At 36.5% G+C, this 27,742-nt stretch overlaps 2 protein-coding genes across 10 annotated transcripts in view; one reads left to right on the forward strand and one right to left on the reverse strand.

Annotated features, from left to right (window-relative positions):
• LOC143153115 (uncharacterized) overlaps positions 1–27,742 on the forward strand; it is a 107,252-nt gene that overhangs the window by 73,551 nt on the left and 5,959 nt on the right. For 7 of the 9 annotated variants that reach the window (XM_076323973.1, XM_076323977.1, XM_076323971.1 and 4 more), the window contains 2 exons: positions 8,256–8,451; positions 27,385–27,501. In XM_076323973.1, the coding sequence (XP_076180088.1) occupies positions 8,374–8,451; positions 27,385–27,501 (195 nt within the window). In that variant the 5' untranslated portion in view covers positions 8,256–8,373. Of the gene's footprint in view, positions 1–8,195; positions 8,452–27,380; positions 27,502–27,742 lie in introns of all 9 variants that reach the window. The other 2 variants (XR_012993720.1, XM_076323975.1) reach the window with 2 other exon arrangements.
• LOC143153112 (uncharacterized) lies at positions 1,059–23,559 on the reverse strand. The gene is made up of 3 exons (XM_076323967.1): positions 23,088–23,559; positions 13,198–13,690; positions 1,059–3,886 (listed from the first exon to the last, which is right to left on the reverse strand). The coding sequence occupies exons 2-3, from the start codon at positions 13,414–13,416 to the stop codon at positions 3,011–3,013; spliced, it is 1,095 nt and encodes a 364-aa protein (XP_076180082.1). The 5' UTR covers positions 13,417–13,690; positions 23,088–23,559; the 3' UTR covers positions 1,059–3,010.

Raw genomic sequence — 27,742 nt, forward strand, 5'->3', positions numbered from 1 at the left:
GTTTCTTTTTACGATTCCTTTCCAATCTTTCCATCGTGATATTTCTCTCTCGTTTCTACGGTAGATTTTCATAAAAATTTCCAAGCGTATTTCGTTCGATTACGAGCGGATTTTTTATTTTGCAACAGCATACCCAGCTTCGTATTCGGGAGACACCGTGTGCCTGCAGGTTTGCGCGTTCGATCTTCAAAATGGATAAGGGGGCGGAGCGAAGACGAAGCATGCGCGAAGAGAAGAGATAATTGAGCAGTGAGGTAGACGGCTAGCGTGGGGATAACTCTTAGGCGGTCTCGAGCGGCCAATTGATTCCGATCCAACTATAGGTACGTAATTATGTATAAGGGACGATAGAGTGTGACTATTAGGAGCTACGAGTATAAGAGTTACAAACTTGTCGATTCTCATGCTTTCGATATATTCCATTCCAAGCGTTTTCGAGTACACTTCAACTGTTTCGATGCACTTCAAACGTGCATCCGTAATCGTTAAGGAATGTTTTAGTTGCTCCTTGAACACCCTCGTTGATTTATTAAGCCCTCGCAATCGCTTGCAAGTACACTTAACAATACGTTTAAAGTATCTTTACGTAGCTTACGATTTCCTTGAGTAGCTTTAAGTATTATCAGGTATGTTCTATTTGCTTATCACTTCTCAGTGTATTCGAGTATTCCTAAGCGTATTAAATAGTTTCAAATACTCTAATACCGTAAACGCCACCGAAGCGTTTCTGGGTTGTATCTCTTAAGTTGAAACACATTTTAGTACTTTTTACATATTTCCCAATGTTTTCAGGCACAGTGAAACCTCCATTATCCGAACGCTATCCGGACACTTTACTGTCTATTAAATGACCAGAAGTAAAAACATTTTTAAATAAATAAATAAATCGTACCTCGAATGGTAAATCTGAATTTAAAGAAAAGAACATCATTGTTACCGATATTTCTATTGTTGTATCCGAAATACAGAACGATATCGAACAAACGTTTCGTTACTCAGATATCTTTTCATCCGAACGGTTATTTTTATTATTTCCGATAATAGAGATTCTACTGTATCGCTAAATATTGTTTAGAACACTTTCAAATATTGTTCGAGTAGTCTTCCCAGCTCTTTCAAACGATTTTAAAAAGTTTGAAATATTTTGCTATTCAATTGCATATTGATTTCCTGTCTCAGTTCTCCGTTTAAGTGACTCTTTTATTGGAAAACTATATATAAGTAGTATACGATACAATGTTACAGGAAAAATGTCCATGTTTTGGCTCGTTAAATATGTTACTAAACTTTAAATATATTATTATATTCAATTTATTGTTCCGTATCCTCATCTATCGTTTCTGTGTTGCTTCTTACGTTATTTCGCGTTAATCGATTCTATTTGCTTTTTACATTACTATTTGTATCATTACGATTGCCATTGTTGTTCACTCGAACACAATTGCATTCTACAGGAAGCTATTTAATTACATTAAGAAAAGACAGGAAACGACTGTCTTTTTTATTAATGTAGTAAGGTCGAAAGAAAGGGTAAACTTTCGAAAATTCGGTTCTAATTTTATTTAATTAATTGAATGTTCTTTATGCCAATATATAAGGTAAAAGTCTTAATTGGTTGTTTTCTATATGAATGATAATTGAAAAGTTTGAACGTATTTCGAGGTTGGTAAAAACGAGCAATTGGAGGCAATATATAGTGGGAGTGATCACACGTTTTGCTTTTGAAACCGAATATACGTTTCCAATTACTCTTACTGTCCGATACTAAAATACGGTCACTTTTTATCATTTTAAATATTCGCTCGTGATTCGAAGTAAAAGCGAACAATTCGGAGAACCTATATATACATACATATATATATACGAACTTGAATGTTCGATCTACGTTCATAGATAAATACTGAATAACTTTTATGTACACCCACGCACCAAATCAATATAATTGCTATTCGTTCGTTGAACAAAGAGAGACGCCCAATTCGTATTATTCGTCGTCGAAACATCTTAGCTGCAGAAATGTGTTGAAACTTGAAGATTGGACACTTTCGTTCTATCGATTTTTATTACTACATTGTGTGGTATAAATAGACTCGAGCTTTAAAACGAATTAACATCGCTGTACTAGAATCTCAACAAACCGACCTCAATTGTTTTCACAGAAACGATTACGAGAAGATCTCGTCCTTCGAAACCGTGTACACCACGTTCCACGTTTTTAGGTGTCTTCGAATCTTAAAGAACTCACTACTCTCTGTCTAGATCTATAGAACACAGGGAATCTGTTTACACATGGAAAATATCGCACATATAAATTCTATGCAGGAAAATAAGAAAGAAAAGTTCGTGTAATTGTAAACAATGTGTCGGTCATTTATTTATACGAAATTTTCTTTCTTATTTTCGTCTATAGAATCTATATTTGCGATATTTTCCACGCATAAACAGACTCCCAGTATACTCGTCCGTAATTTCCATCTCGATCGCGGAACGATTCGATAAGCGTTTGTCGTCCGGGTTGGAACGAAATCGAAGATTCGTTTAATTTCCGGCAACCGAAGCGAGCGAAGAAACCGAACAGTTTCGCGTTGAAATCGATCACCGTGTGACTCGCTTCGCGCAATTACGGACAACCGTCGGCAAAACGGTTACCGGGATGTCACCATTGGAAAAAAAAAAAAAGAAAAAGAAAGAAACGTTGAACCCATTTACTGCAACCAAGATGCGTTCCCGGTTTCTGAATGCACACGTTACTCGATCGTTCGCAAACCGTCGTGGGCAAACAAAGTCACGAACGAAACGATGACTCTCCGTCGGATCAGCGACAAAGTGTAATTCATATGCACCGGGACCCTCGTCCGTGTTTTTCCCCCACTGGTGAAAAAGAGACCGATCGCGATCGTGCACCGCGATCGTCGCGAACGCTCGGCAGGTGCGCGCGCATCGCGCCGCGTTTCGGATTCCCGTTCGTACGTATTTCACACCCCGTATACACGAAACGCACAGTCACGATTCAAGTCGCGGTCTCGTATGGTACCTTCGTTGTGGACAAACCGAAGGTGAAGCCACCGGCGTACAACGGCCGCGGCGCAAGAAGATGGCTCCTCTTCCCGTCCTCGGTGTTCCTCGTGATCTGCTCCTCGTCGGGCGCGATGATGTTCTCGATTGTGAACGGTTTCTTTTTCTTCTTCTGTTCGGGCTGCACGTTCGTCTGACTGGAGATTCCAGCCTCCAGGGAGACGCAGGAGCCGATCTTGCCGTCCACTTCGACACCGGTACCTCTGACCACGTTTAGAAAAGGTCTGGACTCGGTCTTCTCGGAGATCCCGGTCTCCGTCGCGCCTGGGCAGATCTGTCTACTTTCCGGTATCTCCGTCTGGAAGTAAGACAGCTGAGAAACGTACGGCGAGACTTGGAAACCCGGGAAACTCCAATTCCCCGTTTGCAGAAGGTTGCTCTCGTAGCCGCGCAGGATATCGTCGGTACCGGCCAGTCTCTGTCTGACCTCTGGCGACAGAAGGTAGTAACTAGAGCCTGCCTCGGGCGCGGGGAACCCCGGTGACGCGTTCCCGCCAGATGTCATGGTCAAACGGCGCTCCTGGAGCTCCCAACGGAGCAGATCGTCCCGCAGACGGTGCAAATTCGCGACGGTCAAGCTGCTCGTTTGTACACTCGGATTTATCGACAAAACGGGAGACGACTCGGAGTGGGGTGGCGGCATCGCGGAAGCCAATGCCTGGAGTTCCGACTTGAGCAGCTCCTTGTCGGGTTTGTGGAGCTTGAAACGCTTACGACGTCGCAGCAGGGAGCCATTCTCGAACATCGAGAGTGCCGCCGGATGCAGTGCCCAGTACGCGCCTTTTCCGGGTCGGTGAGGCCCCCGTGGTACCTGAAACCAGCAATTTTTCGAATGCGATCATCCATGTTTTTCTCTGTTCCTCGACTTCCGGCGCATTGGTCGCCCGCACGTTGGTGCTTCGAAACGACGACGATCCGGAAAAAAATTACGATACGTCGTTATCGGGGGACCGATTTACACCAGAATTGGTGTACACCAGAATGTTCCCGAAGTCGTTGATCGCGATTCTGAAACGAAAATCGCTGAAAAGAAAATCGTAGAGATGGTTCGTTGAATCCACGTTTTAAACGATTCTTTTGTGCGAAGTATATAAAAATGTTCCATTACGGATGAATTTTACGACTTAAAGGATTTTCTCGAGGCATTCTTTCTGGTAGCAAACAAGCCTTGAGTGCAAAGGGTTAATTATCGAAGTGAATTGTTGACCCTTTCTACTCGAGAGGCGATTATTCTCGATCGCCACTTAATTCGGTGTACTTTCCCCAATTCGGAAGACCATCGTGAGCTTGGAATTGAAATTAAAATTCAATTACTCCCTTCTTGTAAGATGTAAACGTACATGTATATGAAATGTTGAAATGAAAATGTTCCGTTGTAAATTAATTATCACGATTCGAAGGATTAAGGTACTAGTTCCTAGTAGCAGAAAAGCTTCGAGTGCAAAGGGTTAACATTGTGTCTTTCGCTAAAAGTAACATGTACTCTGTACTCCAATTTGGATATCATATTTCTTTACCCGTCGACTTAGAAAAATATCACCAATATTAAATTACGTGCCCCCTGAAGCCGTTTAATTTTTGTTTCAAATATTTTTCAATACTATTTACGGTCTCCAAGATATTTAATCGATTTAAATGGGTCACGCTGTATACGTACGTATAGATTAGATGTCTCAGTACCGCGTGTGATCATCATCGGCATAGTCATTTCGCGAGACTTTCAAGAATTTTAGGTTCCAAGTTGCTCTGTATGTTTGAGACAAAGTTACCTGTTGTTGATTACTGTACGAGTCAGCTGAGCGAACGTAATCGTCGATCGACTCGATATGTGCAAATACGATGATCGTATGATGAAAAATGATTCGATTTCGAAAACTTCAAAGAGATTCTTTGGTCGATGTTGCAGAGCGAGCTGCACTTGGCTCTCGCTCTCTGTTCTAGTTCCTGGCCATCTGTTTCGCACCTGCTACGACCTGAATCGCCAAGAAAGACGATTACCGCGCCGAAGGATCGCAAAATTGCTTTGTTTTTTCCCTTTTTCAGCTCCTTCTTGCGAACTTTCGGCCAGAAACGTATCATTTCGGAAACGGGAGGCAAATATCAATTTGGTGACTTTTAATATGTCAAAGCCATCCGTTGATTCGACGAAAATATTTATTCCGTAAAGAAAAAAGTTCACTTTTACTCTACAATAATTCTACTTTTTCTTTAAAAAAAAAAATGTCTTCTCCTGGTGCTCAAGAGCTATTTTAAAAACTGTTCTTACAGAAAGAATATTTCAGAATTCGTGATAAAAATGAATAGAAACATCCATTTTGGTAGTTGTATTAGAAAAATTACATAAAACAAATAAGACTTTAAATTTGTAGTGTATTGTACGTAATAGTTCTTTTTTAACAACCCGGTTCTATGACTGTTTCAATCCCTAGTTTATTTACAATCGAACCCAAGAGTTGTCGTAACGAATATCGTAAAATTTGTTTCCGCAAATGCACGAAATTGAATGCAATGTAAATTAATCGCGTAGAAATTAAGGGTAGATTTGAAATTAGGAAATCAATACGCGTGTAATAAGGCATACAAAGTATGACAAGTAAATATTTTCAAAAGTATTAATTAACGACGTTACGTGTTTGAAATTTCGTTTAACAGTTAAATTTATACTATATTGTTTAAAAATAACTAGACTCAAGATTCCTTGATCAACAATAAGTATTTTTTTCCTTTTCATTTGTAAAAATTTCATAAAATTATCGCAGTTCTATCAACAATTTTTCGAACGTACACACGAGACGGTAAATGCATATTGCATTTTGCACCGTGACTAGGTAAATATTATAAAAATCATAATGATTGTTTCATGATATACAAATCTACCGGTTTTCATGTTTCTAGAGGATGAAGGTAACACAACATTTCCACTTTCACTTTTGATTACGAATAAATGAAACGGATGCATAATTAGATAAGATCTACATGCTCAACTACAAAGTTTCATTTGTAAAATGTAATTAGTACATGATCGTATCTCTCCCTTAATAAGGCTTTACAAGTATCATTTTAATTTATACACACTTATTGGGAACTCACGCCGCATCGAATAATGTGACAAAATCTAAAAGATTCCTCGCATTGAGAAATATAATAATAAGATATTGTCTTCGTTAAAAAGTTCGTTTGTTTTTACTCTAATTTTTTATCATTTAACAGTAACAAACAATCATTAACTTCGTTCTAACCTGATCGGTACAATTTTGAAATCTGATATTTTATCGCATACTTTGAATATAAATTTCTTAACATCTGTTAATTTATATCCGTGTAATTTAAATTTAAAAATAAACAATTATAGAGTAGTACATTTTCACTAAATTACTCTGTTTTAATTCCGAAAGTCAAAACCGTAACAGCTACACGAAGAAACGATATGGTTTACGAAGAACTTGTCATTCAAGATTTATGACGATTCAAATTAATTAATTGATAATAATACCTGAATTAATGCATTAAATGAAATACGAAAGGTAGACATAACTAGAGGTAACGTACAGTCGCTCACAGTAAAGACTGTCCCTCATTAGTTTTTATAAAATACATTCTATATACATATATATAAAACGCGTTTATAATTGATACAAGAATATTTCATTTATATTATTACAATTGTAAAATCACGCAATGGAAATTATTCGTTTAAGTTTACTTGAGAAATTTAAACGATAAATACGTAACAATATAAACTTAATATTTGATAGAATTCCATTTTCTGTTTTATACTATTCCATCCCTACTGTTAATCGATTTTTATGCATTTCCTGTACAATCATGGAATATTGCTATCCATTGTGTAATACGTATTTTAATTAAGGAAGTAATAACTTAAGAAGCATTAATTTTAATTGTTCTTTGTGTACAATACGATGATGCAAAATTTCGATTTCTGATTCGTGCTATATACTTCCGGTTACACGTGCAAACGTGCATTATTTAAATACAATTTTTGGAATTTCAATATTAATATTTCCTTGATTAGAATGGAAATCATTCTCCCAATGCAGTTTGCTTCTTTTCACTTTCTTACCAAGAACATTTAAAATGTGTAATTTGATAAAATAATGCAATGAAAATGAATCAACGTAGCGTTTAACGAACAAAAAATATTTCAGTTCAGAGAATTCCATCATTTTATAGCAATATTTTTCGCGTGAATTTTTCAATCGGTCTTATTATCTTCACAGTGGTATTCAACTTTTAACCCTTTCGATACAGCTTGTATGCAAATGCACTGCAACTGTCCAGTGCATTTAAGATGCATGTGTAACTTTCGAAACAAAATTAGTATCTGTGGAGGTAACGAGTTGTGCTATGTTCGAATTAATTTGCGAATTAGTGCGAAATTTTAACGAATAACTGGTTTGTGTCTTGGAAGGTGACGTACAGTTTGAGCATTTATTACAATATTATCATTATTATTACAATATTAGAACAAAAGTTACTCGTTACTTCGATGTCAATAAATTACAAAGGGAAAAATTTCCAAAAAACTGAGATTTTTAAGAAAGTTTATTTGGTTCTACCAATAAACCTATATCTATTATAATATTATCATTAATATTATAATATTAAAACATGTACCACGAACAAAATATCAAATGTAAAATAAATGTGTGGTCAAACAATATCGTTGATAACAGGTGCGTTCGTGTTTCGCTCGAATAAAGAATGTTGTGTTTCGTCCGAATAAGGAAACTTGTTTTCTTAATAAATCATTCCAGATTTCTAAACTTAAGGTCATTTAAAGGTCACTGTACAGTAGGTTGTTAAAGTTGTTTTTTCATCAGCTACAACACTATGAAATAAAAAATATACAGCTTTTTTATATTACCGTTACCATTAAAAAAAATCAAGTCGATTTCAAAAAGTTTTTTTTGGAAATTTTTCCTACTGCAATTCATCGCCATCGAAGTACCGAATAACTTTCGTTATCTTTGTCAAAATAATGTAAGATATCTAAATAATAAAAAAAAAATTAATTTTCATCGATATCTTTCAACGAATCATGTGGTCCCAAACTTTTGGCCAACTGTGTACCTTCGATACGACCTTGTTCTTTATTACAGGTGTTTTTGTCTTCCAAAAACAATGAACTGAGATCTTCCTTGAGCTCTTTCTATGTTCAGGTACTCCGACTGCGTATTCGAGAGAGTTACCAGCGAATTCGAACAATAACTGTTACTTTCGAACGGATGAGAAGAAGGTCTACGATAAGAATTTTAGAAGCCTAAATTCGAGCCCAAGATGCCCACTAGGAAAAGTGTCTGCGAAGACGATCGAACGACAAATCCAATACAAGGACAACAGCAATTCAAAAACAAGGTCGTATAACTTTTTTTTCTTATTTTAACCTACCGAGATCGTATTTTGGAACACCCTGTACATCGATAAAATCGAAAATAAAGTTTTCGATGAAAGATAATTAAGACACGATAACAAAGTAATTACTTTGCGCAACGCTTAGAAGAATAGCGTTTCATTGATCACTTGGAACTTCTTTATTCAAAGATGGAAATTTTGCAATGTTTTTACAGTTTCTTTCCAACGTCCACGTAATGCGAGGGATCGTGTTAACAATAATCAATAAAACAAACAGTATGCAAGTGTGCAAAAAACTAGATGCATCTATGATGCTGTTATTAAAACCTAATCTCAAATGTGTGTTCTTAGACCATAACAAATGAAAAATTCATTTGCATTACACCCGTGTTACATGTACGTGGTCTGTATAATCGAAATATTAAGATGAGGAACTAAAAAATTTACTTCCTGCCGCTTGCACGCTTGCAACACCGTGTACGAATAATAATTTAAATTACAGAGCACAATTAAGATCCATCAATCATGTCCCCACTTTATTTATCTTCGCTTCGATCGTACGATTACTAAGCGGAAAAGAATGATCTTGCCGAGTCTCCTTATATCATCAACGTTCCTTATTAATCCTTTCATTTCGAATTATTGTGAAATCTACGATCCTCGTTAGAATCGAACGTACGTGCAAGCGAAGAAGTGTCTACACACGAACGAAACGAAAGTTCTTTCGACTAAACGCCATTATTATGCGAAGTACTCTACCATCCATAAATATGCAGACACTTTATGTGTCTTTATTAGAATCTTTATTAGAATGTGAATATTTTTCAACGAATTTATAAATGAAATTTAACAGATCCATTTCAATGCAGGGTGTATCGAAAAGAGAGTTATTCTACGTGAAAATAAGTCGAAAAAAAGGAATAAAGTTTTTACTTTATCGTAGTGCAACCACGATTTTGTATCGAGGAAAACTATCGGTATGGTAATAGGTGAATAACACACTCTATCGTAAAATATAGCAGTAGGTAAATATCACACTCTATCATAAAATATAACAATAGGTAAGTATCACATTGTAGCGTAAAATAAGATGTAAAAAAGCTAGTACAGTGGACGTTAAAGTTACTATGAACATTTTGAAACTACTACTTACTTGAAGTTTGGTCAATAATGCAATATACATATATATATATATATATATATTAATATTTGATCATGACCCAGAAATATAAGAAAATTGTCGAAAAACTATCAGAAGCATGCAAAGAAGTGTTGAAGCAATTATAGATGAGAAAGTTGAAATGTATATATTTGTTTTATGTAAAAGCTTTGAAATAGTTGTAAGATGCTGCTACGAAATAAGTGCATTTTCAATTCTATTCTTGATCGAACTTCAAATAGGTAGCAGTTTTTTAAATATATATTTATGAAACCTATAAAGCGATTAGAGAATTTCAACATATAAAGAAAAGGGTTATTTATGAAAACCATTTCCGCACGACTAACAATAAGTACATACGTTACAATTTTTAGTGAAACTACTCCATGGTTAACCAGTAAATACGAGCTATTTAACTTGCGTTACGTGTACGACTAACAATAAGTGCATACGTTACAATTTTTAGCTAGACTACTCCAGGGTTAACCAGTAAATACGAGCTATGTAACTTGTCATTTGTACACGTTTTTGTCGTCTGTAATTTTTTTCCGTTCTTCGTTTATTCACTTAAAGACCCCATCTACGATCGTATCACAATATTTGTATTAGAATCGATTACAGTGTATTCACATTTGTCGTGGAACAGGAAGCATTAAATCATTTTTATTCAAATCTAATTATTCATAATCGTTTATTCATTTAAAGACACCGTGTGTAATCTTATCAGAGTATTTGTATCAGAATCGATCACAATATATTCATAAACATAATTATTTATAAACGTTTATTTACCTAAAGATACCGTCTGTAATCTTATCACGGTATTTGTATCAGAATCGATCACAATATATTCATAAATGTAATTATTTATAATCGTTTATTCACCTAAAGATACCGTCTGTAATTTTATCTTGTATTAGATTCGATCACAATATGCTCACATTTGCCATGGAATAAGAAGCATTGCATTGTCTTTATTCAATTTTAACTATGCATGAACGTCTACAAACGTGAAATCACACGGCTATAACTTTGCTTTGTTTCAACACGTTCGCTACCACATACCTGTGACTTGCTGATTCCCATGAGAGACCAACCTTACATACTTACATATTTACGACACCGATGACTGTCTACTTTACGTCCACGTAAACAAATGAAGTAAGAACTATCGACCAGTGTCATATTATGTGGGACACCGAATTTGAAATACTGAGTTGGTCTATGCATTCAATCTTTTAACTGTTGCACTCGAGTCAGAGTTGGACATTGTTTGAATAAATTCTTCGAATTAAATTTTCTTCAAACAACATTTTCCGTGTAAATTAAACATCCCGATAGATCGATCGTTGCAAGTGGAAGATGATTACCGTACAATAAAATACCAAGAATAATAGTGCGTTTTAAACTAGAAACATCGTTTCCAACAGTGATGAAATCCGAACTGCAGTGAAAGAAAGTTACACTTTGTCTATGAAAGAATAGAAGAGAGTTCCACTTTGTTATAAACTTTTATACGAAGGATAAAATGTCACTGTTCGTTGACAGAGAAGGTACCACCTTTGCCCGAGTACATACAGTAATCGTGACACGGGAAAGGAATTCCATGATTTAGGTTGGGAAGTAATTAACCATTCGCCATGTTCTCTCTGCTTGGCGCCATCAGATTATCGTCCGTTACGGTCGTTGGGAAGCTTATTGATGATAAAGAATTCAATTATTACTTCATGGTCGAAGTTCTTAAATATTTATATTTTTAACACGCGGATTATAATGGAAGTGAGATCTGTTTTTTCATTATGGACAACCAAATGTTATTCAAATACTATTGGAATATTTATTACAAGTATTCCAATATTTATTACAAGTATTCTAATATTTATTACAAGTATTCCAATAGTCGGATATTCGAAGAGCCGGATATTAAAAATATATAAATGTTAGAATTTTATTCGTAACGTTTGAATACCTACAAAATGTTCAAACAGTCCCAGTCTTCTTTGCAATATGCCTAACCCCTTGACTACTGTGCACGAGTGACAAATAGTCATTTGGAAGGAATCCGAGTCTAATTGGTTAGAGTGAAAGGGACACGCCTCTTCTCCCGAATTTTCGATTAGGGTACATGTTCCAATAACTGTTAGTGTTTCTATAACTGTCATTTAAATTATTTTATTTAATAACGGAACAATGTACTATGAATCGTGAATAAAACAAATTTTATGCTAAATTTGGACTGGTTTTTATGCAACAATGAGGAGCTTTTTGAATTGTAAATTGTAACATTAACGCTCTTTTAACAAGTATCTTCTTGTTTCTTGCTTCGAAACTTCAATTTGGTCTTTCTTAAAAAAAATGCTGCTCGTCACTTAGCATTCATAAACATGTTAATAAGAATATTTAATTAAAGTTCACGAGTGTGGTCGAACCCGGACGAAACAAAACACGACGAAGTAAGATGCAACGATGAAGTTCGCGAACGCATCTCAGATACGTGTTGCATCTCACTTTGTTGCATTCCAATTTAACCAATAGTGACAGCGTATTGTGACGAAGAGTAATCATTGCGTCACGACTGAGGCAAGTAGATAATTCCTCTTTTCCCTGTGATTTTTTAACTCAGAGGCTAAAAAACTCTTCGCGTGTCAATAATACTGTGCAGTGATCGAAAGTTGCCAAGTCTCTGCAAAGTGAACGACAGAGGGGTGAGAAAATTAGGTCCCTGCTACACCCAATCCCCACCAGAAATCCCCCCATAGAAGTAGAATCTCGAAAAGTGTGGTAGGTTGTTTCAGAAAGTTTCCTCACCCACCCTATCTAACCCTTTCGTTAAAAAATTTTCTTGGCAACAAATTTGAATCTTCGAAAGAGCTCGAAAAATCACCTGGGTACATTATTCACAAATAAGGAACCTTCTTTTCGGAGTTAAGATATTACGCTGCTACACGAAAGATGGGCCAAGATCAAAACAAAATGGTGCACATTCGATTTGTTAAAATTACACGTTAGATAAAATACGACTATTCGTACAAAAGATTTGAAAAGAAACTTTCCGGACTGACAACCTAATACATACAACACAGTAGACACGAGGATTTTATTGCGTAACAAAATTCTCCGTGTGTGTTTATAAAGGATGTTAAAAAATATCAAAAGTTTAGTATCTCTGAATGTATTCAGAAAGCAGCGTTCTACAAGTTTCGAGGAATTGTAAATTGCAATCACAATTATTTACCGCGAACGCAACAGAAAATTTGTTATATCTGTTCTCGATAATAGTTCTCATTGTGGAGAATTTATCCGAATTGTGTTACGAAAGGTACGGAAATTTTGTCGATTCGGTCGATAGTTAATATTTTAGATCTGTGTCTACGCCAATGCGTTCCAGTTGTCGCTCGTTATCGCTCGGTCTCTCTCGGTTTCGATGCATCTCTACATTTGTCACGCGATAGACTTGCGTATAATCGCCTTAACCAATAACGAAAATCCGTGTAATACGTGGCGGATTTAATCCGATTTGTTGGCAACTTACGATCCCCGCGCAGTACTTGTCACTCGTTAAACGACCAGAAACGAAAAGTATTACCAACCTTGATGAAACAGTCGTTAAATGACAAATTGTGCCTCAAAGAATTCTGCCATCTGCGGGTGTCCTTGCGATAATACGGGAACCGATCCGCGATGAACTTGTAGATCTCAGCCAGTGGTAGCATCTTGTCCCTCGACGACCAGATGGCCATCGCGGTTAGCGAAATGTAAGAATAAGGCGGCTTCTGATCGCCGTAAGTGTCCCTTGACGGTCGAGGCATATTTCGCTCCTCTGTTCGTCACCTCGATCTTCATAGACAAACACCGCGAATTTCTCTTCAAACGGTCATCGCCGTTACTTCTCATCGAGCACACTTTTCTGTCACATCCTTTCATCACATTTCCCCTTTCGTCGCGATCTCAAAACCGATCTCCGGTGCCTCCACGATGAAAGAAACTGCCACCGATTTCCGGTTACTTTCGAGGATCGGTCATCATTGCAGCCCCCGTACTGGTGACACGTTGTCTTTGATGATTCGGTTCACACGGAATGCCCTGAAAACAATTCGTTTAATAGCTTTATCGTAATGTCGCTGACACGTAGTTCGATTTTTCATAACGATAACATCGCGACGACGTGTTTCCACTCTAATCGTCCATTATCCCTCAAAGTGTTTCGAGACACTTATCGAAGCTACACAGGGACCGATGTATGTGCGTACAGTGGCTCCAAAAAGTATTCGCACGCTGCGTTATAAGGAAATTTCTTTAAGAAGGTGAATTTTTGAGCTTTAATTTTACCCTCTGGAGAAGATTTTCCGTCAACAAAAGAATTGTCGTACGCAGCTCAGTATGCTTTATATGCACACAAATTTTCATTAAGATCAGAATTGTAGGTTAGGGGAATTTCCTCATGATATAGTGCACAAATACTTTTTTGATCCACTGTATATTGTGACTTTCGCGTGATCAAAGATATTCTAATCGATACCATCTCGGACAAGGTAAAATGGAACTGTAAAATATTTTCTTCTTCGAGCTTATCGAAGAAAGTTAACATTATATTAAAGAAATCTCACACGGCGACTGTCATTGCAATAATAACGATTTCGAATCTTTAAATTCGACTCGAGGTAAATTATTTTAAACATTAACTTCTTGTTCAATTTAACGTGCAAAATAGATTGCCTGAAAACTTGTATTGATATTTATTATATATTTCAAGATATTTATAGTGTTATCGACCCCGTTTACACGTGTCCAATTTAGTCAATAGTGACAATGAATCTGCATCAGGGCACAGCAGTCACGTCACGATTGAAACTTGTATTTCTTATATATTTCGAGATATTTACAGTGTTACTACCGTCCCGGTGTTGCAACTGATCCCACTCTCTCTAGTAGTAGATTATTCAATAAGTTTTATCGTTCGACAAAACTTATTCACAGTACTACATTGAACAGTACTATTCAATAAGTTGTACAGCACTACATTGAACAGTACTGTGCAATAAATTGTACAGTACTACATTGAGTAATTTTCAATAAGTTGTATCGAACGACAAACCTTCTTAAACAACCTAGTATTTTCCGCCTCGATAAACCCAACACTCGTAAGGTGTTCAAACCCTTCCCTACCTGTCACAGCAGGCCTCGAAATGACTGTCATGTCGGAGTTCCACTATGTCCACGCCAATGCTCCTGCGTGTGACAGAAGCAACGAAAGAAACACGTGTTTGTCATCGTACGTGTCGCGCACGTTGCTCCACCCGTGTGTTCAAAATAAATCAACGCGTGTAAGTACCTACCTGTACGAGTCGCATAAGTTGTTCATTTTCAAAATCGCACAGGTACGTTTCTTACGTTTGTAAACACATACTGTCTATACATATTTAATATATTACTATTAATCCTTCGCACCCGGTTATACCTCTGCGAGGACATCGTAAATATGGCAAACAACTCGAATCTCTTCCATAAGGGGAACCGAAGAGATTATCAGGGATTATATGGTACAAAATTACGCACGCGATAAATTTGTTTAAAATATATTTTCTCGAAGTTGTCCGTTCGCATTGTACGAAAAAAATATGGAAATGGAAAATACCGAAAAGCCGAAATATACATAAGAAAATATCGACTGGTACGTAAACTTTAAAAGTGATATACAAGAAGCGAGAATCGATACAAACGATCGATTCGCATTTTCGATTTTTGTCCATTGCTTGCCGTACCACGCGGCACAGCAACATCGTCGCGAAGTCGATGAATGTCGTTGAACGGGAACAAAGAATTTTTAAAATGGTCGCGCAAGTGTCGAGCACGACGAAGTATTTAACTGGACACACGTGTACGTCCACTATGAATAATAAAATTCAACCGAGTCCGTGACACGCTTCTAAAGAAAGGATTGGTGGCTACTGGTGAAACGACAAGTCGCGTGCAAGTCAGTTATGTGCAAATCAACGGGAAAGGCGTTGCACTGATGTACGACAACCTTTGCTTCTCGTACTCTCTGACCACATTCTTCAAATTCACCTGGAGCTGAACTTTAAACGCTCGGTGACCACCTCTGTATCTCATTCGAACCCTGTGTTTCTCGTACACCGTGTCACGGTATCTATCACAAGAGTGTGGATGCAATATCTTTGAAACTTGATATCTACCGAACCGGAAACTAGTAATATAAACATATGAATCGATCCGCAATGTGCATTGGCTTGCGGGCCCTTAATATATCCTCGGTTCTATCGAGCAACACAGTCCCCTTCACAATGTGTGTAATTTACGCTCGTACTTTCTGACCACATTCTTCAAATTCACTTGGAGCTGAACTTTAAACACTAGGTGACCACATCTGTATCTCATACGGACCCCATGTTTCTCGTACACCGTGTCACGGTATGTATCACAAGAGTGTGGTGGCAATATCTTTGAAACTTGATACGTATCAAACTGGAAACTAATAATATAAACATGTGCATCGATCTGCAATGTGCATTAGCTTGCAGGTTCTTAACAGTAGAACTACCGACATATTACTATTTGTATCAGATCATATATGTCTCTCCGGAGTTGGATGGGAAAAATTAATTTACACGTACCATTGGTTGTCTATTTTGACAATTGTCTTTTAATATTATAGGTAAAAACACCGTTAATAATTAAGTAATTTTAAAAAGAGTTTCAAAACAAGTAAAATTGATCCCTTTGGTAGCTCCAGTGTTAATATATCCTTCGTTCTATCGAGCAACGTAGTCCTCTTCACAATGAGTGCAATTTACGCTAAACGCTTCGAAACAGTGTTCTTGTGCCATCATCCGTAAAATGGAAAACGGCCATAAAATGGTTGTAAGAAATGCAGCAAAATATCTACGCAAGTCTCCTCAATTCGTTGGCAAGTGTGTACAATATTACAAAGAAACAAAATGTGTAGATGATTTTCCTGATCGAGGTTCCGCGTACCTGGAACAGGTTACGACGAAAAGTGAAGATAATAACGATTATGTGGCTTTATTAAAAAAAAACTCAAACCTCTTCTTGCATAAAGGGCAAGCTCTCTTGGCAAAAAAGGAGAACAGACTTCAGTATCTTAATAGTGAAACGTCGTTCGAAGGATAATAAGTTAGTTTTAAATAACTAGCAAATTATTGTCTGAATTTTAAAATCGATTCGAAGGATTCAGGGAGTGTAAAAATGATTTTTCATTATTCGTGATGATTTCATTCATTATTGAACCGATCGATATTCAGTATGGTACTTTTGTACTGTAAAAAATGAATGAATTTTGTAGAAAATGAACAACAGAAAGAAAAGTTAATTTTTACAAAATTCGCGATCGGTATTAGGTTGGCTCGGAACGTTAAGGAATTTACACAGTGACAAACCGAATGTGTTAAAAACTGATGTCAGTGCAAGATACATCCCCCTTACTCTCAGCTATTTATAATAATCTCTGTGAATACAGTGCTCATAATTATCGGTCCACGTTAACTCGTGCAACTTCAGTTAACATCCAATCCATGTAAGTATACTAGGACTCGATTAACCGGTTTAATCGAATCCATTGGAGGTTAGATAAATCGCGACACACCGGATAATCGAGTTCTGTGAAGAAACGATTAAAACAGTACTTTGTACAAATATTTATGTAATTTATGTTACGCGTTCCACGAAGTGCTTCATTACGCCGATCCTTTAAGGCCGACGGACCTTCTGTTTTTACATCGTCGCAGTTACGTACTCGATGTAAGTACCTTGGCTCCAGATTTAAAATTGCAGCAACCTCGTGACGGGCAATCTTCTTGTTTTCCACGACAGATTACACAGCATAGGTGTCCGTCCACTTATTATTGATACGATCCGTGAAGTAAGAATAAATTTTAACACTAGAACCACCGACAATGAACGTAGTCCCATTTGTCTCGGATCGCACAAGTATCTTACGAGTTGAATGGAGAAAGGGGCAAATTAATTTACGTGCACCATTAGTTGTCTATTTCAATAATTGTCCACGGATATTGTAAACGAGGACACCGTTAATAATTGAGCAATTTGAAAAAGAATTCTAAATTTGAAACTGTATTCGCACATGTTACGATACTACTTTGTATTTAAAGGGCCTATAAATGAACAAGAGAAGGCACACGAAAAAGGCAAACATTTATTATATAAAAACACGATAAATACGTAATAAAATTCGGTATTGGTAGCAGTATTAAGGTCAATTCTGTCATCGTATTATGCGAAACGCAGTGGAATCTCGATTAACGGAAGGGTCTCGATTTTATGGCTCCTTCAAAGATCTCCATTATCCATTATCCGTCGAGAAGATAATATCGCTCGTTTATAATAACACTGACACTCTTTTATTTACCAATTTAAGGCCACCACTGGGTCAAGTAAGTTCCGATTCGTTAAAAATGATAATGTTTCTTAATTGTTCTCTTTACGATAAATAGTATACCTGTTACGTATGTTGTAGGTGCGTGCAAAAATGCAAGTAAACGTTACTCTTGAGATATCAATATCGCCAATTTGAAAAACGTAGACGATTATCTCACAGCAGCTCTAGCATTCCCATTTCAGAGACCATAAACGAAGTGAGACGGCTTAGAACCATTTTCTTTTTTTGTAATTATTTTTTGTAATAATATATTAACATATTATGCTTCTTTTATAATTACCACTAATTTCGAACGTAAGAAACGGTAAACATTTTATTAACCGTAATTAGTCGTCATGTTTAATGAACCGTTAAATGGACGATTAACTTTTCAGTTACTCGGCAACTTCGACCATAATTTTTTCCACGCGGAACGTGTAATTTAATTTACATAAATCAAAACGGCACCGATAGGCAGAAATGGAAAAAAGGTCCGTATCAACAAAACTCTGTTTTTCCAACGGGGTGAGTATAAATGTTTCGACGTGTGCGCACGCGTCAGATTGAAACGCGGATAACGTTACAAGGCGATACGGGTAGCTAAGTTTCGTTGTTGGCGATAATACGAAGTTAACAATTAGACGCGTGATAAGACGAAGAAAATTTACTTGGAGTTCGAACAACTTGCTACCGGAGCTGCGATTGTTCGAATAATTTAATACGCAATGTTAGAAGCCTTAACGAGCAGTTTCTGGTTCGGAATCGTCTTCAGAATGAACCGAAGTTATTCGTATAAACGTGTAACACAATCTCCAACGGAAAATACAAATTAGAAAGCTTCATTTTCTTTTTTACTTCTTTAATTAATTCTCCTATTTTGTATTACCTTTCTAACTCGTACTTTACATTTATATCGATGATTTTTTTTAAATTCGAAAATTACAAAATAGAAACTGTAAAAATGTATTTTCTTCGCTCGTTAATGCTTCTAAAATTATGCATTTTGTTTCAAATACAAGCACATCAAAAGCACAATATTCGAAAGAAAAAGTCCCGAACACAAATAACTTTTTTCTTCTTTGTGGACTGAATGTATTCTGGGAAAAGAAAAAGAACGATCCTGTAAGAAACGACGGGTTGTATCGGGTTCAACGTTTTAGTCGATCTTCGTAGGATTCGAGACATAGCAAAAATTACTCAACACTGACCACATTCCCCTTACTCACGGTGCTGCTTTCATCTTAATCTGAAACTGACTTTTTTTCCTCCCTGCGACATGCACATCGTATTTATACCATTCCTTCCAAAGTCTTCCGCGTAAATAAAATACCATACAAATGGAGATGTATAAATACGATGTACTGCAGGAAGAAAGAAACATTAGTTCCGTGTTAAGAAGAATGCAGTACCGTATGTTTCTGTGTTAATCGAGAACTTAGTGTGTTACGAATATTCGGATACATGATCACAGGTGCACACAGACCGGTTAATCAACGATTTTCAAATAATTGAATTTAAGTAGCTTCTAAAAGTTCAAAATTATTAAAAACTACCTACAGTCTACCTTGGTGTCCTAAGAATGTCCAGCAGTTCGGTGAATTAATTGAGAACTTTGCAACAACAAAAACCCAAACGATTTCTATTTATCGTGTCTTTCTACTTTAGTATTATTTCTTTTGTGCACTTCAGTTATCTTACCGTTAAATTTTGTATCGTTTTTAACGTTTCGTTGTCGCTAAAAATTACTCGTATCGTTTCTGTACTTTTAATGGATTTGAACAAATCGTCGTAGCCTTAATTATAAACTTTTACTCGGAAATCAGATTGAATACCGAGGAATATTCTTCTAGAATTCGTATGAATAAAAAGCAGAGATCGAAGAAGTACAATCGTAATTAGCGTTTAGAAACAGAGTCGTTTTCCATTGCGATAACATCAAACTCACATGTTTCTTTGACGACGCGGAAAAAATCATTGTATATTAATCCGTCTACCGTTCTCACCGGACCTTGACCTGCCTTGGCTTTTATTTATTCCAAACTCTACAAGATTTTCTTAACCGGAAAACCATGTAGCGATATAAAGGTAGCAAGAAGTAGCGTGTTCGAGACTGTTTATTAACAAAAACCTAAAGTTTTACTGTCACGGAACCCTTTTCATCTCGCAATATATTTACGGTTATCGTTCTTTCGTGCCTATTTAATTTTTAAAACGAAAAACATAGATAGGTGTAATTAGTACCCAAAGATTTCATATTTTTTTTAACAAAATCGAAATGAAAATTACACACGGGCACAAATGATAAAACCGGTTGCAAATCGATCCTCGAAAGTGAGACACATATAAATACGTACACTTTAGAATCGCACGAACAATGTTTTTTTCTTAAAGGGATCGTTAATTGCATTTTAATGCTACTGCGCTCAGTATCGAGACTATTTCTATTATAAATACGTTTAGTTTCTGCTGTAGTATAATGAATACAGTCCCATTGATAAGTAGCAAAAGAAAATATCAGTGCGTTCTTCCATTAATGTGCTCCAAACATTATTCAAAGTTCTTCGAACTTTTATTTTCAATTCGAGTTAGAAATTAAATCAATTAAGCCTTCGCAACCGTGCGTAGCGGGAAAATATAACGTTAAAAATTTTAATGATACGAAAGTGGTGTAATCTACAAATATGTAAAATTTATATATTCCGTTTTTGTAATTTACGATTTTTCACGGAACACTTGTGCACACTGCACGGAACACAGTTTGGGAAGTGCTGACCTAAAAGATGGCAGAGAGCGATGCAACACGATGGTATACATGCATCACCGAGTAGATGAATTTTCTACAGAGTGTAAAGAAGAATACACGATCCAATAATTGAATTTTTTACAGTCTAATATATAATCGCTTCCAATTATTTACTTTTCGTGCAATTTTAATTACATTTGTATAATTCTTCTCTGCCTCTGTGTTTCTCTTAGCAATTTATCAACGAAATTGCTGGGAATAATTTCTTTAGAAGAAATTATCGATCTCTTTATAAACTGTTCAAGCTGTTCAAAAATTCCAGTAGTGTTCACCCGAATAACGATAATACGATATTGGTATTGTGAAATAATAAAAAAACATCAATGTTTATCGTTGATAAAACTTGCGAATGATTTACCTCGCACCATTTCGCGATCGATCACGATATCGAGTAAACATTATTAATCGTTCGAAAGTGTTGGAAAAATGTTTTGCATTCGAGTTTCGATTTTGCGTTGACACTAGTGTCATTTTTTAAATCTTCGATTTAAATAATTCATAACGGTAAGTACATTTCGTTGTGTAATTCTTACTATGCGTTTCACCATTCGACTCGATATTTTGTCTCGCGTTAAAATGTAATTATCAAACGTTTGCTAAATTACCTCATCCGGGGCAAAACGGAACACTTTAGCACGGGATAAAATGGGATCCCTGTATAGATAGGAAAGAATGGAAATGTCTTCTAATACGTATTTATTCTTTCGTATAATTATTCCTTCGTGGAATAAAACTTTTTGTGGGATTGTTTGAAAGAAACAAACGGTACGCGAATAAACCACAGACTCTTGACTAATCGAAGAACGATACTCGACGAGAAATCGAAAACCTATCGATTGAAAAAAGGTGATAGAAAAACCGAATCGTGTAAGACAATAGTAAAACAATAGGGACGAACTCATTGCCATACTGTTCACGGTGGCTGACGTTTTACTCTACTTTTAACCCTTGGATTACTTTTAGCCCTTTTCGACCCTTTGGACTCGAAAGGAGACTCTCAGTCGCCACCTAACTTAGTATACTTTTTCTAATCCAGGAAAACTTTGCGACATAGAATTCAAATTGAAATTTAAATATTGAAATAAAAATATTACATTCCAGATTAATTATGCGTTTTAAAGGATTTCATCGAGACGCTACAGAACTAGAATTTTACAACATCGCAATGTTAGAAAATTCCAGTTCTATATATACTTGGTAATTTAAAGTCGAACGTGTTTACACTGTCTAAAAGTAGAATACGATGAAAAGCTAAATATTTCATTTTCACTACTGTAAATGTAGTACTCTTGTTAATAAAAATACAAAGTTGTATCGTTTTCGAAATCGTCTCGAATACAATGAGAAAACAAATATCTTATTCAATTTTAAAAATTGAACGTGTCGTTGGTTTTGCTATGAAAACGAATCATTTTCGAAATTTTTATCATCACCGTTTATCGTACATTTCGTACCGGTTGATCTTTATTCAATACTATTGTATTTTTCATCGAGTGGCAACAAATGGTTGAAAAATCGTGCGTCGCGTTAAAATATATGGGGATGTACCTATGGATTTGTTATTTCATTGAAAATCTACGCTGAAATAAATTCCGCTTCGGCTGTTTATTTATCGATAAGTTTATTATCGATACACTATTTATTAATAAAAATCCATACTCCTCGTGTTCTCCAATACTCGCATTACCCCACTGCGTGCTACTATGCAGTATGTCCCGGTAATTGTAATACAACCCAGAAAGATGACGATCCTTCGAACGATTTGAAAATGTATTATAAAATAAAACGACCGTTCATTAACAATTTTAAAACTCTATCGGGCGTACGTGCACTCGACCAGTTATACATTTCAATCTGATAAATTTCGGTCTACACTGTATTCGATTACTATGGTTTCGTAAATAAGAATAAGACGGTTTACTTATCTTGCGTGATTAATTTTATTAAAAGATATATACAAACTGTTCTAAGTAGACGTTGCTCGAAACTTACGATCGGTCGAGTACACCCCGACGGATATTCGAAATTGTTTTTCATTATAACAGAAGGCAAACTTTTCACGATTCCCTTGTGTAATTCGAGCTTTTCTATTTTCGTTATTTCCATTTTAGAAAATACACTTCATTTTGGCCTCTATGCAACTGAATGTTCTCCGAAGTTGGAACATTCCAAGTTAACGATATTTCTATTATCCGAAAATTGCTCACAACGAACAATCGCATTAATTTAAACAATGTAAATAGTTGCAAGAATTTCCATCTTACCTGCTGCCATAATCGACCTCGACCTCGACGGTGATAGAATTCCCGTGGCGATTGATTCGAACGATATCCTTGCAATCACTGAAAGTTCCAAAGTTCCACGAAATCTCCCTCCCGCGGAACTCCTCGTTGGAGTCTACGCGAGTCTTCGTCGGAGATTTCAATTCACTTTTGCTTACACAGATTTCCAAGCTCCGAGCGTGTCCGGATGCGAAAATACGTTTCACAAAAATTCAACCAAAATTGTCCCGTTCCGTAGGATCACACGGAATTATACACCTTTCGCGATTGGGTACCAAATACGGTTTCTCGGTTTCACCTACCCGTGAAATTCCAGGGCCGATTCATGTACAATCGGTTGTCGAAGAAAATTTCGTATCGTCGAGTATTCCCGAAGTCGTGTTTCGTTGTTGCGGGTCTCGACGCCGGTACCGTGGTTACTTTCCTCGAAGCTTACATCCTCCGCGGATACCGAATTCCGACATCTCTCGGTGACAACTATCCGCGGTTTTCTTCTCTTACGACGGAAACCTCTCCGAAACTTCTTCCAGCGACACTACGCGGTATCCGCGATCGGCCGGAAACGGGAAACGAAGGAAAAATCGATCACTTTCCGGGTGGGAGGGTTCGATTTCCTTTGGAAAACACCGCGCGCGCGAACGAGATGGACTTCCCTCGGCAATGGCCCCGCCGACCGGAAACCGAGCGGTGAAAAACCGGAAGAGAAGAGGAAAATCAAGCAACCAGCCTCGCGTCTCCAGGGACACTGCGCTCGAACGATACCCACACTCCCGATGCGCTCGCTTGCCCCCACCACCGGCCGATCGGCCACGCTAGAAGCCCCGATTGGTCATAACCCGCACCGCCCGTCGAGCGACACTCGACGTACTGTTCGATGGGTGGTCCTATCGCCCCTCTATCGCGCGGGCGGTAACTAACCTCTCCTTCCTGTTCACCGCCGAGTTAACATTGCTTTCGTTGGGTCGAGCGATTAAAGTCGACGACTTTAACCTGTTGGCAATCACGTCGATGACTCCGTCGGTTCGCCTTTCCACAGATTTCCCGTGCTCCGAAATTCAAACGATCGATTTGTCCATGATCCGTGCACAACCGTACCCGATGATTTACAAAGGAGAGTAACACACATTGCGCGTGTATAATAGATAACGCGAACGAAGAGCCAATAACGCTCGACGATCGCTCTCGTAATTTATTTTGAACCGCGGTGCTTACTTCCGATTGAATATCATTTATTTATTTTTTCACGCTGCTCAGTCCTTCGGGCTAATTGGAAGGTATTTACCTTTGGCCACGACATCTACAGAACGGTTATTTTTCATATTTACGATCGAGTTCGAAGAAGTAAGGAGCATGTGTAACGGATCCTCGTTCGTAGATGGGTAATTGTTCTTAATTTATAATGATAATTGTAACTTGGACTGTAAAGCGACTTCCTGTTAACAAAAAGGAGCGTAGAAAAAGAAAATTCGGTAGGGGTGAACGAGATCAACGTGTAGTAACGTGTTAAATAATTTTAAATCTATCGTAGAGTTTCTTTCCTTCCTTCCACCTTTGTTAATCTCTCAAGGTGGAACCAACTTTTGGTAAAATTTTTAATTTACATTTTCATGATCTTTGTGACAAATATTTTCGTTTTTGTACAAAAAAATCTTTACAATTTTAGCGTCGGTTGAATAATGTTTCTTATAATGAGAAGCGAATAAGGTAATAAAGGTAATATAATTTAATAAAAGTAATAAGATGCATCCTATTGGAAAAGTTAGGTAACTTGGTTTTTGTCACACTCTTATGTCTCGATTAAGGAGAGGAAAAATTAAGTTTTTTAATTATTTTCGGATGTCAACGCTACTTTTAATAATCTGTTAAAACAAGTGGAAAGAGATTGGATAAAACAGGGGACAATTATGCGAATAAGCGATAGTCCAGAAGAAAAATTGGCTGTATGTTTAAAATTGATCGAATATCATCGATAGTATCGGTATCGATCCATCACTATTTACCCTACACTGCTGCTACTCGATGTACAAATTGTGTAATACCTACCTATCAAAGAAGACAAAATACCATCAGCCATTTAATGTTATCTTCTTTCAACCAATCTAATTTGAAAACTCGAATATCTTTTAGACACAATTTGAAAGAACTGTGTTTATTGAACCATTAATTTTTTAACGAATTTTGGATATTTAAAGTATACTTTTTAAAATTGCGACTGCTGTACAATTCTTCGTAATTCTTGTTAATAATTGTTTTAATAAAATCAACTTGGAGCTTCCGGCCGCGAACTGCATCTTACGAACCACGTATTTAACATCACTAACACAGAATAACACGGTTTTACCGGTAAGTCCATTCTTTTCAATTGTCATCGAATACTTCGACATATGTATATATCTCATGTACATAGTATTTTGGATAAAAATGATTGTTTTTTCTTCAAACTTCGACCATTTCTACAATTAATAAAATTTTCGAAAAAATTTACGCTGCATTTTTGATAATAGTCTCTAGTTTATGAATCAACGACATTTTTTTTATTTCAAATCTTCCAATTCTTGTCAACTGTGACAGCCAACAAACTATATTTCCCCAGAAGGGGTTCTGAGAATAGCGAATAACTTCACCATTTTGTACGATTTTTACTTTCGCAAAATTGTAAAATGAAGCTGAAAGTTATACTTACATACTCTAAAAAAGACTATATTTTTCGTTCAGTAACTACTTAGAAAAAAAATGTGCAAAATTTACCCATTTTTTGATGTCTGAGAGTGGTGTCCCCCTTTAAAAAGCGTGTGTCGTTGATTTCTCATCGATACACGTGGATGTAATTGGATCCCCCACATATCTACCATAACGGAATACAAGTGGTTGAACAGTTGTCATTAATGACAGGCATTTTTATGTCGCTACAGGAACTTTTCGACCTCCCTGCATAAAGCATGACCTATCGCGAAAGAAATTTAGCCCAACTGTGCATTCATACTGGGGGGTCGAAACAGTTATCGAATTTTCTTAATAGGTAATTTAAAAGAAAAAAGAAAACTATTTAAACGGACAGTGCAACAACCAAGAGCCTAATGAATTTTTGATAAATGACGAACAAACGCTGCAGGACTTTTCCAACACTTTCTTAGGTAATCACCATTCATTTTGTAAAAATAATTTTAATTTACGGTGATTAGCCGAGCGATTAGCCACTCTGACGAGGTTAGTAACCTTCGTGACGGATTTCATTACCGGAGGTGACTTTAATGACTCTCACGTACCTATTATTTGCTGGAGAAACATCGAAACGATTGATTAAACTTAGTTACAACTAAAAGCCACGATATACCTTTTTGCAATATCAATTCACGATGGTTTTACCATTCTAACGTTAATTTTTATTTTGCCATCGTTGATCAAATTGGATCGTTGTTTGAACAAAAAGCCAATTCGAATAGAAAGTTGTTTATTTTTTACTTGAAACTTGTATCTTGATAAAAATATTTATTATCTCTCGTCAAGATACAGTTTACGTATTCTTTTCTTTTTATTTTAATGTCACGTCGATTTGTGACATTAAAGAACACATTGTAATTAATACGTTGTAATACACATTAGAAATAGTATTTAAGAATGATCGGTAGACTCAACAACTTGCTAGAATTAAACTATTAAATGTTCGCGTATATTGTAACGTTTTTTAGATATGCAATTGTTTCCTTTATGAGTTTCACTTCATTGAGTGCTTTCTTCGTATTATTTAATATTATTATTTTTCTTCCAAGTCTGAAGTTGAGATAGACAAAGCATTCAAATAGAAAGTATTTCACTGTAACTTATGATCTTAACAAGGCTAAGAATAGGACATACAAAAACGATTCACACATACTTAATTGATTCTTTTCTACACAAGGGAAACATTAAGATACAGTTTATGTTAACTATCATCAACGTTTCCACGTTTATGGTAATTCCTTAAACCTCTGTTTAATGAAACATTACTTTATCTGTAGTACAAATATTTGCGAATATTATTGTAATAATAAGTGCAAATAATAAAGAGGATTTAAGAAAACAAAATTCCTCGTAACTACCACGAAACTAAGAAATAAACGAAGTAGATGATATTAGGTATTTGTTACCACGATCGGGAACCCTGCACGCGAGATTTACCGCATCTGAAATACGTTATTTTACCTAATTAATTTTATGAAAAAAATTCGAAGTAACAGAAATCACATTTTGCTTATTTATTTCTGAAAGACAATACTTTCGTTCTCTGTGTTTCAGTTAGGTGGACGTTGGAATCTGCGAATCTCATCGTCGAACTTCGTTGCTGGTTAAACGTTTCTCCAAAATGTTACCATTGCACGCCATCAACTCGATGATTTTTAACTTTAAAATCATAGAGGTAAGTACATACTTATCAAGTTCCCTATTATTTTCCCAACCCATTTTTACTCCGATTTCGCTTTAATTTCAAACTTCCCGTCTATCGCCAGCGCATGCTCGGCTTCTTTTCTTCTTCTTGCACAATCCAGTAAATTATAAATTTCCAATCAGAACGAAGAATTTTCACCCGAGGACTTTTCTCGATTTCTTACTGGAACTCTCATTAAATTTCCAATCGCCGCATGCTCCAATTTCCTTGT

The sequence above is a fragment of the Ptiloglossa arizonensis genome, chromosome 12 (genome assembly GCF_051014685.1).
Source record: "Ptiloglossa arizonensis isolate GNS036 chromosome 12, iyPtiAriz1_principal, whole genome shotgun sequence".
NCBI lineage: Eukaryota > Metazoa > Arthropoda > Insecta > Hymenoptera > Colletidae > Ptiloglossa > Ptiloglossa arizonensis.

Bases quoted from the DNA above. Each gene is read 5' to 3' on its own strand.
- LOC143153112 (XM_076323967.1), bottom strand. From the start codon at position 13,416: ATGCCTCGACCGTCAAGGGACACTTACGGCGATCAGAAGCCGCCTTAT. The intron at 3,887-13,197 runs GTTGGTAATACT...TGCTGGTTTCAG, and splicing joins TTAACGACTGTTTCATCAAG to GTACCACGGGGGCCTCACCG.